A 13,873-nucleotide genomic window follows, 5' to 3' on the forward strand; every position below is an offset into this window, starting at 1 on the left:
CAGCAGCTGGACTTGAGAGGTACATTATAAAAATGTCTTCTACAAAGAATTCATATAACCCAACAAGAAGAAAACTAGTAACTCAATGGGAAAAATGGGCAGAATTTCTAAATGCACTGCTTTCTAAAGAAGACATACAGATGGCTAAAAAGCACATGAAAAATGTTCATTATCACTAATCATTGAGGAAATGTAAATCAAAACCCCAGTGAGATATCACCTCATGCTGGAGCAAATGACCAATTTTTAAAAGACTAGAATCAATAAGTGCTGAAACCCTTGTTCACTTTTGATGAGAATGAAGACTGGTTTAGTCCTTGTGGAAAACAGGATGGAAATTTCTCAAAATATTAAAAAGAGTCTACCATATGATTGTGGAACCCCACTCTTAGGTATTTATGCAAAGAATACAAAAATACTAATTCAAAGGGAAATATATATTTCTATGCTCATTGAAGCACTATTTATATTAGTCAAGTTATAAACCAACCTAAGTGCCCAATCATGGAGGAGTGGACTAGGAAGATGTGGCATATATACACAAAGGAATACTACACAGCTATAAAAATGGTGAAATACTGCCATTTGTAATATGGATAGAATTGGAGTGGATTATGCTAAGCAAAAATAAGTCAGAAAGAGAAAGACAAATACCAGATGATTTCACTCATATGTGAAGTATAAAGGAACACAGAGCTAAATAAACATAAACACTAGAAATCTGACTGCAAACTGAGGCTACACTCACTGGAGGTATATGATAAGATAAGTTTGAAAGGCTGTGAACCTATAGCTCTAAACTAAATACAGTGTTATAGCCAACATTATCTCAATAAAATAAATAAAATTTAAAACCAAAGATATTTGTTTCATTTATTTTCCTCTGAGGGTCTAAAATGCTTTTCTAACTACTTGGTGATCCTGGGACAGACTGTCCAGTATCTAATGGTTTCTTCATGCTCCTTTTAAAGTTTACTGGATATCTATTCACTGAAGTACCTAAAGATACATTTTGCCAAGAGCAGAAAATTTCTCCTGGCTCTTTTTTTTTTTTTAAGGCCAGCAAAATGTTTAATTTTTGAAACATAAACAAATACAGACTTATTTTATTCTACGATAAGTGCTATTTTCAGAAAAAACAATGAAAAGAATAAAGAATAAAAAGAATAAAGAATAAAATAAAAAGTTATCAATCTAAAGTCATATTAGGTACAGAATGTATAGCATTCTAGTAGTGTTTTAAATCTGCATGAACAAGTTCAAATACTTGAGCAGCTAGATGCTTAAACGTTTTAGAAAATGCACTACATAGTAATTACACCAGAAAGTTGTTCCAATATTAGCAAGGTGCTATGGTCCTAAAATAGGCTTCCAAAAAGTCTAATAATTAAGATCATCACAGAACTATATAAATGTGTGATGATCAAAAGAACAGTTCTCTAAACGAGCCAGACTTGAAGTGGAGATCTGTGACGGGAGGGAATTACGGGCTGTCCATCTCCAAAGCTTCAACAATGTGTGCGGCTGATGGACGGTCTTTAGAGTCTTCATTTGTGCACACGGAGAACAGTTCAATTACCTTCTGGTACGATTCATCCAGTTCTTCCATGTTAATAGGGGGCTGAGTTCCCAAAGCTGCGTAGTATGCTTCATCATCAAAGTCACTCTCATCAAAAGTTTTATCTTCATCGTCATCTTCATCTGGAAGATTAATGTGTGGAATTGACAAAGTCAGCATTTCCCACAGAGTGAGGCCGAAAGCAAGTATGTCTGCCTTATTGGTGATAACACCATTCTCCTCCAACGCTTCCTTGGGTTTCCAAGGCTCAGTGTCAATATAACAGGCCTCAGGGTCAGTCACAGTCATATTTTCATCTAATGGTAGTGAGACTCCTACATCACAGATTTTAATTGTTTCAAAATCACCTTTAATAACAACATTTGAAGACTTTATGTCTCCATGAAGCAGTTTCTTTTCTTGCTGTAGATACTGTAACCCTCTTGCCATGTTCAAAGCAACTTTTAAAATCACAGCTGCTGGAAAAGGACCTTGGCCATCTTTATTTCGTTCTTCTATTAAGTCATTCAGAGACTTTCCCCTCCATAAATCATAGCGAGACATAGGCTTCCATCACTGGCTTCAGTGAAAGCATGATAACCTACTATGTTTGGGTGATGAAGGCTCTTCAAAATCTTTGCTTCATCAGTTAGTCTTTTTTGATACACACTCTGATGATGATCATCACACCTAGGATTAATCTTTTTCACAGCCCAAGGAGAATGAGACAAACCTCTTGGAGATCTTTTCATAAGGTAGACATTTACGCCAATACCAAAGCCAAGCTTCTGCATAAATGGAGAGGCAGGAATATTTATACATGGAGTTGAACATAACGCAGGTTTCTTTCTTTCAGATAATTTGCTTGGCGTCTTGAAATTACTGATTTCTTCCATTGTAGTATTACTCTAGATCTCGGGTCGTGCGGAGGAGACCCGCCCCGGTAACGAGAGGTCGGACCAAGGCCGCCTAGAAAACCTGAGCTCCCGCCGCCCCGCGCAGCGGCCCCCCCAGCGCCCCTTGCCAACAGTCGCGGCCGCGGGCACCCGCCCTGTTTCTCTCCTGGCTCTTGGGCCATGTCTGAGGAACAGCTAGGCAGCGGGCTGCCAAGTGGAATGAAGATGTCTATGTTTTTATGCAATAAATGGTCACATGCTAGGAGGAAAACATGTGAGGGCACTTGGTACATACATATGGCAAAAGCACAGTAAACAGGGAATGTTATATCTAGCATTTGGTATATATATTCACTTATACAAGGGTTTTCCTTTTTTTCCTCCCCAGTGGCTCTATTTGGAAAGTAAATTCAACTCTAAAACATGCACTGAGTTCCTACTTGCCAAGTGCATCTCGGAGGATACCTAGTAGAAGACTGATTTTAAGGAGCATGAAATAAGATAGAGGAACAAGTACTTGGATGAATAAACCCGACAGTGATTAGCCATTTCTTTGCAGGATAGAATTAAAATTTCTTCAAAATTTTCCCATTTTTTCTGTACTTCTTCCACAGTACTTGTTACACTCATCCACTTCCATATTACTTATCACATTCACATACATATTTCATTCCACACCCTTCTTCTCTGGGGAAAAGACTTAACCTTCTTGATCTCCATTTTATCTCCAGGACTTAGCATAGACAGACATACCAAGCACACAATAAATATTTGATAAGTCTTCTGTAAGCCATACAATACAGATTTGATATTTTAGTAATAACTGCAGTTTATTTTGCTCCTATTGAGAAAAATCATCAGATTAGATTGGAAAAACTTCAGTTATCTTCCTTTGGCTACTGAGGTATTTCTAGATAAAATGGAAGTCTGTTCTGCAGCAGAAAAATCTATTTTTGCCTTTACTGCATCTGTTCACCTTCCTAATAACATACTTTGATTTTTCCTCAGTTTGTAAAAACACTTCTTTATTGTGTCGAGTCTTATGGCCTATCAATCAAGGTGACTTCTCTCAGACTGCTAAATAGTCATGTGACTGTTAAGATCAGCTGATTAGAAATCTTTGTTCCACTTGCAACCTTAATTCCTCTTTGCCACAATATGTCACATATTTACACGTCCCAGGGAATAGAACTCAGGAATCTTTGAGAGGGGCTCTATTCTGCCTGCCACACCCATCCTGTTGCCTGAGGAATCAGTCACTAGCATTTACTTCCCAGATCTCAGGCTGCCTTAGCTCTTGTCCCGTCTGATGACTGGTTTTTAGAACCTTTTTTTGATTCTATAAACTATTCTTATCCTTGAAATAAATTAATTATTGCTTAATTTTATAAAAATTCACTTCTTATACTTTTTAAAATATAAACATATTTTTTTATTATTTTTTGTGTGGAAGAACTGTGTTATAGGCCAGAGGTGCAGGGATGAGAGGATTCACCAGAGACGGAGTGGAGAACAAAACAGGTGAATTTACTCAAATACACTGCTAAGGGGAGCAGCAGGCAAAACAGGAGAAATCTGCTGTGCCATATGTGGCTGGGATGTGCCATATGTAGCTCCATGGCTGGGATCGAACCCTGGCTGTAGGGGTGATAGCCCTGAGAGTTAACCTGTAGACCACCATGGAGGCCGAACTTCCTAAACTTTTTTTTTCCCCCTAAAGATTTATTTATTCATTTTTTTATACAAGAGCTGGTGTACAGGCCAGATGCGTGGGAGGGTGAGAGGATTCACCAGAGACAGAGCAGGGAGCAAAACAGGCAGACTGACCGAAACACACTGCTGAGGGGAGCAGCGGGCACGACAGGAGAGGTCTGCTGTGCCATGTGGGAATCTCCCTGGCCGGCCGGGAATTGAAACTGCGCTGCAGAGGATGAGGCCAGCTTTACAGAGCCGAGCTCAATCTGCTGCGCCTCTGGGGAGGCCCAACTTCCTAAACTTTTTAACAATGAATTCAAGTTGATACAAATGTTTGCTAGATCCTAGTTGATAAATAATTAACAGTGAACAAAAGAACTGATATCAGTCTTTTCCCCTAGTCCTGCTTCCTTTCCAGTATTCTAATTTCAATAGAAGGTGTCAGTAAGACAAGACAGAAGAGACTTGTGGCCTTGGAGTTTTCATTCCTTTGGAAAACAGTCATGATTCAGAGTTGAAACTTTCCACATTAAGGTGATTTAAAAAAGGCTACACTCACCTCAGATCTTATATGTAACAGTGAACAGGACTTGATAGTATTTGTTCATGCAGAAAAGTTATAGGCTGATTGAGGCAGTATTTAAAGCCAAGAGTAAACAAACAAGGAATGTTTCTGACCTGTATATCTAATGTATATTAAAGGAGATATGAACCATCAAAATTGATTTGTGCAAATATGTAGAGTCTTATATCTTCTCTGTTCTTATATTTTCACTTATTTACTTATCTGTGGTAATAGTATAATCTCTCAATTGTATTTTTATTAATGTTGGCATGTAGTTTTACATCCTTTTAATTTATCCTATTTATATTTATATACTTAAAAGTGATTTTGATAAGCAGAATGTCATTGGGTTTTGCTTTTTTATCTAATCTGACAATTTTTCCCTTTTAATTGGGGTGGACAAGTCATTTATATGTAATGTTATTATGTCAGGCTTAAGTTTAACTTGCTATTTTTTATTTGTCTCACCTTTTTTCATGTTCTCCTTTTCCTCTTTTTCTTCCTTTTTGGGATTTGTTGATTATTTTTTATGACTTGCTAGTTTTTCCTCCTTTACAAATTTATCAGCTATAACTCTTTATAATCATATTTCCTTATTTTAGTGGTTGCTTTAGGGTTTATAGTACCTTCAAGTGATATTGTGCCACTTCACATAGAGTATGAACTTTATCTTACTATATTCCCATTTCTCATTTCCCAGGTTTTATGATATTGTTGTCATACATTTTACCTCCATATATGTCATAAACCACATCTCTATTGTTATTACTTTCAAAAAACATTTAAATTATAATAAAACATATTTGCCCAAATAGTTAATATTTTCAGTGTCTTTGAACTTGCAACTCCAATCCCCCAGTGCCCCCACAATGCTCAGATCATGCCCTGCTAACTCAGGACCATGGAATTCTCTGTTCAAATGACTTTGAGATTGCTTCTAGGGCCTGTGTGGGCTTTGTAATGCCTCTGATCTCCCAAGGTCAGACCATAACTCTAGTGTATACATCCTAGGCTTGAGGGACGGCAAGGAGCTTGGCCAGAGCTTATCTTGAGAACTAGCATGTGCATGATAAGGACAGGCTCATAATGCTGGGTGAAATCATGTGAGCCTCTGCTCTTCCCATACCACCATGTTTTACCATGGGAGTCTTACAATTATAAAATTAAGCCCTGCCTGCCATGCAGTTTTAAAAGTATGTTTTCAAAGTAAGATGATGGAAGCCATTAAATTTTTTGTTACAATTATAACTCCATTAGATATGACCCTGCTTAAACAAAAAAAAATTTTCCATACCTCTCCATCAGTAAAGAACTTCAGGAAGGAAGAAAGCTGGGCTCCCCAAAGTTCTTTTGATTCTAGCCATTAATGAGGGGTGCACATGAGTGACCCATAATCCTGAATATAGTCAAGTTTAGTGAGTGGATCTCTTTTCCTTAGTATAAAGCTTTTTTCCCGAGATTTTAATATTCTTTAAAAAATGGTCTGATAAGTAGGGAAGAAGAGGTCTAGAGTGAAATGTGCTACAACTGATGCAAAATACTATTGGTCATTTCAGGGGATTCAACGTGACTTTTAATATCTTTTGATCATTTTTCAAAAGATAGTACTTTTACTTTTGCAACACAACTATGCTAGTTTTTAGTTTTTTCACTGAAATAAAGTAGCTTAAAAATTCAGAATTCTCAATAATCCAATGCAAGAAATGATCTGATGAAATTTACATAAAAATGTTCATCATCACTGAACATCAGGGAAATGAAAATTAAAATCACAATGTGAATACTATTCTCACACCCATGAGAATGGCCCATATCAAAAAGAACAAAAGCAAGTATTGGCAAGGGTATGGAGAAAAAGGAACACTTGTACTGTTGGAAGGAATGTAGACTGGCTCAGTCCCTCTGGAAGACAGGATAAAACTCTATGGAGTTATATCAAAATATTGAAAATAGACTTACCGTATGATCCAGCTGAGTGATGAGTCTCACAAAACTTTTAAACAAGAACTACAGCATATAGGCTTAATGGTATTGGTAATATGAAATATAATTTGTGCAATTTCATTTTCAGTTTGCTTGACACTTTGTTTTAAAAACAAAGCATGCTCATGATTAGTAGTAATGACATGTGAATTCATTGACATGTAAATACTTAGATAAAAGCAAGTTCAAAAATTTTTAGTGTAGTAATATCAAAAACTTTCCAATCAAAGGAACCATTTTAAAATCACAGTAAGGGATCGGAAACAGAGGGCCTCAACCAGAGTCTAGACTTTGCCATGCAGCTGCTTTGTGACCTTCAGTTTCTTTGTGAGGATAATGATTATAACTTATTTCATTGATTTGATTTAAACATTAAATAAGATCTTATTTAAAAGGTGTTTGTAAATTCTAAAACTTATGTATATATAAAGTTTAACCCCTTCATAAATATCTTTTGGGAGAGTAAGAGGAAAGGAAAAGTCAAAGAGGGTGAGGGATAATGTCTGTTCCAGGTCAGTGTCTGACTGACACTAAATTTATATGTTCTTTCTCAAAAATACTTGGTAATTTAAACTTTCATGTGTTATCTTTTCTGTAAATATGTTCAAAGGAAATTTCTTTTTCCCTTACCAGGGTAAAAAAAAAAAAAAATAAAGCCTCCCCAGATTAGGCTAGTCTTAGAGGATGAATATGTTACCAAGAAAACAGAGAATGAGAAAGAATTTCAAGAAGGAAAATCATTTGCATTTTAACTCATTACGTACAAGTCATATTAAGGATTTGGAAATGGATTGTCGTGGGGATGGGAAGCCATCATGGATCTCCCTCAATTCTTAGGGGAAGTGTGATTGCACAATTAAGCATTTAAAAAAGTAAAAATGGGAGATGTTAATTAAATTTCCATTATTAATTCTCACAAAATGAATTTACTTAAATTTACCAAATTTGACTAGAAAAAGTACAGAAGATGCAATTTGCTTTAAAAATCATCAAGGTAATGGGCCTCCCCTGGTGGTGTACGCGGTTCAGCGCCCCACTGTGTAGCTGTCCACAGCTCCGGCAGCGCAGGTTGGATTCCGGCCGCCGGCAAGGGTCCCACATGGCACGACATGCCTCTCCTGTCGCGCCCGCTGCTCCCCTCAGCAGTGTATTTCAGTCAGTCTGCCTGTTCTGTTCCCCGCTCTGTCTCTGGTGAATCCTCTCACCCTCCCGCGCATCTGGCCTGTACCCCGGTTATTGTATAAAATAAATAAAAAAATAAAATATTAAAAAAAAATCATCAAGGTAATGCCCAATGGTCCTTGCAGATTTCCAACCCAGGACCCACTGTGTTTGCTCAGACTCTCTTCGTGTTTAATTTGAACTTTCTGCTGAGAGTGAATCTCAAAATATTTTTTAACACCATCGTCATTTATTTTGGTAGTCAACTTTCATTTGCTTCAGCATTTTTCATTCATTTCATTTGAATTCACCCTGGCAGTGATGAATTATTTTGGCATAAAAAAGTAAGAAATCATCATTGTGTCCTTGGAAAGGTCATTCTTACCATTGGAAACAGATGTAACAGTTCATGAGTCCAGCTGAGCAGGGGATCTGTAGCATACTATACAGATGGAAGTGGTCAGACTATGTTCTCATAAATTTCTGGCAACAACTTGCTGTAACTAATACAAGAAGACAAATCAAAATCTTTAACAATCAGCCCCAAATACCCAGGACTTAATCAACAGCTGACAGTGTTATAAAGACATCTCCATAAAAGGCAGAGATACCATGTACCCCACCCCACATAACTAAGTACAGAGGTGAGAGGTTAGGTGAAGGGATATAACACTGAAGGAGGTGGGCTCTGGGACAAAAAAATAAGAGATTTTTTGTTACTCTGGCAGGATTTGTGCCCTGGTGCTGCTGGGAAGGAGACATGTGGAGAGACATGTAGAGACACTTGGAAGAGACACTTGAGTGAGACATGTGGGAGGCTGAGAATGGCGGCTATTATCTTAATTGTACTTTGATTTTGCTCTTTTTGTACCCGACTTGCTTGGCCTCTTTTGGCCCCATACTGTGGTTCTACTCCAGGAGATACCTTCGACTTGTAGCATTCTTTTAGGCCTACAGGGCCCCACTTTGGGCTATCCATGTTTAGCTGGATATTTGCCCATGAGGATACGAGTTATTTAAGGTGTTTTTAAAAAGGATTTATTTTTGTTTATTTACACATACAAGAACTGGGGTGTAGGCCAGAGGTGTGGGAGTGATAGGATTCACCAGAGACAATGGGGAGAAGAACAGGTAGATCTCCTGAAATGCACTGCTGAGGGGAACAGTGGTGAGACAGGAGAGGTCTGCTGCACCATGTGGGTTAGTTCCCTGGCTGGGATCAAACTCATGCCACAGTGGCTGGTGATATCTTTATAGTGCTGAGATTTTAACTGCTGCACCACCAGGGAGGCCCAATTTGGGGTGTTTTATTTGAATATCCTTTTTCTCTTTTTTCTCTATGCACAACAATTCTATTAAAGTTCTTTCACAATAAGAGTCTGCTTTGCCTTTGTGTGCAAAGGCAAAGACCTCTTTAAAGCATGAAAGTTTGGGGGCCCTTGGGTGCCCCTCTGGTTATACACTTACAACTTCCTTAATTTTTTCTCCTTTTTTTAAAGAACTGGGGTACAGACCAGAGGTGTGGAGGGTGAGAGGATTCACCAGAGACAAAGTGGGGAACAAAACAGGCAGATTGACTGAAGAATACCGCTGAGGGGAGAAGTGGGTGAGCCAGGAGAGGTCTGCTGCACCATGTGGGTTGCTTCCTGGCTGGGGATCGAACTCCACTGCCATGGCTGCGGAGAGCCTCATGGGCTGTGTCTTAATCCCTAGCACCACCAGGGAGGCCCTGCTCCTGTTTTTGATGTAATCACAAGTGAAAGCCAATTGTGTTTGACTCAAAGATCACATGAATGTCCTATTTCAAGGTAGGCTGTTCTCAGGTTCTCCATGTCAATAGCCATCACTCAGGCACAGTTGAAGCCTCCTCGCCTACTGATAGTGTTCTTCTGTTCCTCTGTCTACACTAGAGTTACTTTAAATGAAAACTATGGTGACTGGCACTCTTGCAGCATCCTGATCCTGAGTCAAATTTCTGATCTAGTCAGAGGCATCTACATACTTTGTGCTAATCCCAGGGATAGCTGAGATGCTGACAGACCTTTCTTCAGGATATAATTTAAGTGCTATGAAATGACCATCATGAAAGGAGAAGCTATTTCTTAAACTCTGGGTTGTGACAGTCTAGCAGGGCACTCTGAAAAGGAAGAATGGTGGGAAGACAGCTAGTCCTGAAGTTAACAAGTGTGGAATCATCCTCAGCTGCCTTACACTGGCTGTGCGATTTGGAGAAGATGGGTTGCTTCTAATCTCTGCTGTTCAATTTACAAAATGTTCAACTTATGAATTTTACCCACATTACAATATTGGAAAGTAGTGTAAGCTGAAATATTTTATACTAATGTGTCATTAACTGTATCTTACATTGTTGAAGCCCTAATCCCAATTTGATTGTATTTGGAAGTGAAACCTTTGGTAAAAGTAGTCAGGTATAGAGGAGGCCATGAGGTTAGATTATTTTGGTGAAATTGGTGTCCTTATAAAAAAAGACCAGAGGGGGACCTCCCCTGGTGGTGCAGGAGGTTGAGCGCCACGCTGTGAAGCTGTTCGCAGCCTCTGCAGCGCCGGCTTGATCCCAGCCAGCCGGAGAGGGTCCCACATGGCACGGTGGACCTCTCCTGTTGCACCTGCTGCTCCCCTATCAAGCCACTGTGGCATGAGTTCGATCCCCAGCCAGGAAGTTACCCACATGGCACAGCAGACCTTTCCTGTCTCTCCCGCTTCTCCCCTCAGCAGTGTATTTCATCAGTCTGCCTGTTCTGTTCCCCGCTCTGTCTCTGGTGAATCCTCTCACCCCCCGGCATCTCTGGCCTGTACCCCAGTTCTTGTATGCATAAATAAATAAATAAACCTTAAAAAAAAGAAGAGACCAGAGATCGTGTGCCTTTCTCTTTCTTTCTGTCTCTTTCTTTTACCTTAACTTATGAAGACATAGCAAGAAGACCCAGGAAGAGGATATTCACTAGGAGTCAAATCAGCTGGCCCTAGATCTTGAACTTGCCAGTCTCCTGAATTTTGAGAAATGAAAACGTTTTCTAAGCCAAAAAAACAAAACAAGAACTACAACAAAACAGTAACCAGTACAATGCCCATCCTCTGGATTTTAGAGAAGTAAGACTTAATTTATTTGATATACATTGTTATTCAAGCTCCATCTAATTACTATTTGCTTACTCAGGTTTAAGTGACGGAACAGTGTGAAGTATAGAGGAGGTCGCCAAGTGTAAGGTCCAAGGTTCAAAGGTTTGGGGTCTAAGATCAGAGTTCAAATTTTGATTGTTGCCTAGCAGTTAAGGAAAGTGTCCTTAGGTAAGATCTTAACATCTGTGATTCAGTTTCTTCATTGAAAGTAAGAATAATTATAAATCATTTATGTACTTTCAAGGCCTATTGATGGGTTTTGACAAAAATGGATTTACTAAAGAGTTATTACAATTGATGCTACCCACAGGCATAATATTCTGTCCGAATTTCCTTAAACAGCGGGTGATCAATTGTCAGGGACATAGAACTTGGGCAGCAATAACTATAATAATTACACTTTAGGTACAAGTAGCAGGTGGCCAGCCTAACTCTCTTAGCTGAGAGTGTACTCCATTCCTCTCTCTCCTCTTGGATGTCATTCTGTTGCAGAAAATCCAAGTCTTTAAACTGAAGTATGCTTTGGGATAAACAATTTTTACTTTAAGTAAAAATCTATATACTGCATCATGCCTCTTAATTTTTTGTAGCATGAAATTTCTGAAGACCATATAATTTCTAGGGGCATCTCAGGATACATACTGTTCTTGATTTAAATAAATGAGAAATAGAACCAAAGTCAGAAGAGATAAGAGGAGGACTTTTGCTTCATAACATTAGAATATCAAATTCCAATTTATTTGTTCATTCATTATTAACTTCCCTTGCTTCTTATTTGGTTTCCTGGTGAGATTCATAGGTTTGTCCTAGTTCATTCCCTGAAGGTTTACATTCTCTCTTTTGGTTGAGTGCATTTTTATTTCTTTAGAAGCACTACTTTTGTTTTATATAGCCTCAGATGGTCTATACAATGATCTTCTGATCTGTTGCATTTGTAAAAGAAAGAAATGTTGTGCTAAAGCTAAAGAGACTTTGAAGCAGCAGAGTGTTTATAATTTATGCTAAGGAAGGGTTGGTGAAATCATTTCTGGGACCAATATATTTTAATGTGTTTGAAAAACTTCAATTTTTAGAAGGCAAATGCATACATGTCCTTTCAGACTTGTAAGCTTGATCAATATGCTTAGATATTTTTAGATAGCAGAACTTTATAAATGTCTTTCATTTTAAAAACACGAAGATAAAATCAGAAGTGGGAACATGTTACGCTGTAACTTTTTTCTTCTTTCAGTGGAGATTAGAAAAGCAGCTGTACTTGGACAAGACTGGTTGTATCTTATGGCAAGGTCTGTGCCAAGTTCCACACCAAGTTCCATCTGGACTCGTATTGCAAGAGAAAAGGATGGTACAGAGAGAGTTAAGGTGCTTTTCATATTCCTGGAATTGTGACCATAGTAGAAATGACTCCAAAACGTCTAGGGAGAGTCATTTAGGAACTCTTCCAGAGTAGAAATGGACTGAGTGTTAGTGAGTGTTGTAGTGAGTGTTAGTGAGTGTTAGTGTGAGTGAGTGAGTGTGCACACACAGGAAATGGGTGGGAGCTAAGCATTTGCTTTCAGAAGTCATTTGCACTGAAGATGGAAGATATGAGATGTGGAAAGAACAAACAATTACTGTGTTCCTACTAAGAGGAGAGCACTATTTTGTGGGCACCATTATATTTAATTTTCAATAACACACTGAAGGTGATATCTTGTTGTTGAGGGAGTTGAAACCCTGAGTGGTTGAGTAACTTGTCCTTGGTCATGCAGTTAGTAAGCAGGTGGCTGCACCAAATTCTAGCTTGTTAGTGCTGCTCTTTCTACGATATCACTCCAGGGGGACTCAGGATCTTCTTTCTCTAACTCTGTGATAGTTTTCAGGTTTAAAGACAGGAACTGAATCTCCTCTCAGGCAGAGGATGAGTCTTCCATTTCTAAGTATTGCAAAAGTATTGTCTCCAAATACACAACCTCCCTTGTGACAGAGAAGACACCTTTTGTGTGATGTGTAAGGATATGAATTACCATGTTTGTTACAAATAAACTTGTCATATCATTTTTGTTCCCCTCCTGGCTTTTGTCCCTTAACTTTGTAATTTTTTAAAAAGATTTATTTATTTATAGAAGAACTGGGGTATAGGCCAGATGTGCAGGAGGGTGAGAGGATTCACCAGAGACAGAGTGGGGAACAGAACAGACTGACTGAAATACACTGCTGAGGGGAGCAGCGGGTAAGACAGGAGCAGTCTGTCGTGCCATATGGGTATCTTGCTGGCTGGCAGAGAATCGAACCTGCCCTGCAGAGGCTGTGGACAGCTTCACAGTGCTGCGCTCAACCACCTGCATCACCAGGGAGACCCAATGCTGTTTTTTTGATTACTCCCATTTGGCCAACTAATCCCGACTCACGCTTGAGGTCTCAGTTTAGATAAATTTTCTTAGTTACTCATAGCTGCAACACCATTGTAGTTTAGGCAAATCTTCTATAGGTGTACTGTTATCACAGGCATCCTCACATTCTATTATTATACTTGCTTATCTCCCCACACTCCCTTTAGTTTCTCAGAGTAGGAATGATGTCCTGTTCACTGTGGTAGCCCCAGAAATGGGATAGTGTGTGGCCTGTGTCAGACCTGCAGTGTATACGAATGCAGGCATAGAATGTCAAGGTTAGCTGGAGCAGACATTAAAACTCCCTTATGGTCCTAGATAAGCCAAATGACTATAAGATCTAAGTAGGAATAGTGTGCTCACTATGAAAAATAGATTTAAGACAAGTCTCCTACCTCTTCTTCCTACCGTATAGTACAAGTGAGTGTCATGTCACATGAGGAGCTAAGTTTAGATATAAAGAGAAAAAAGCATCTAGTTTATCAAAGAAAAATGCCTATAT

At 38.8% G+C, this 13,873-nt stretch overlaps 1 protein-coding gene across 1 annotated transcript; it reads right to left on the minus strand.

Annotated features, from left to right (window-relative positions):
* Positions 1 to 1,483: 1,483 nt before the first annotated feature.
* On the minus strand, positions 1,484 to 2,580 carry LOC311183335 (lymphokine-activated killer T-cell-originated protein kinase-like; the record flags this gene model as incomplete). The annotated part of the gene is given in 2 exon segments (XM_084252680.1): positions 1,484 to 2,097; positions 2,100 to 2,580. Coding segments are annotated over 2 exon segments (969 nt in total). The 5' UTR covers positions 2,455 to 2,580.
* Positions 2,581 to 13,873: the final 11,293 nt, after the last annotated feature.

This window comes from Talpa europaea (genome assembly GCF_964194135.1).
Source record: "Talpa europaea genome assembly, chromosome: 13".
NCBI classification, from domain to species: Eukaryota; Metazoa; Chordata; class Mammalia; order Eulipotyphla; family Talpidae; genus Talpa; species Talpa europaea.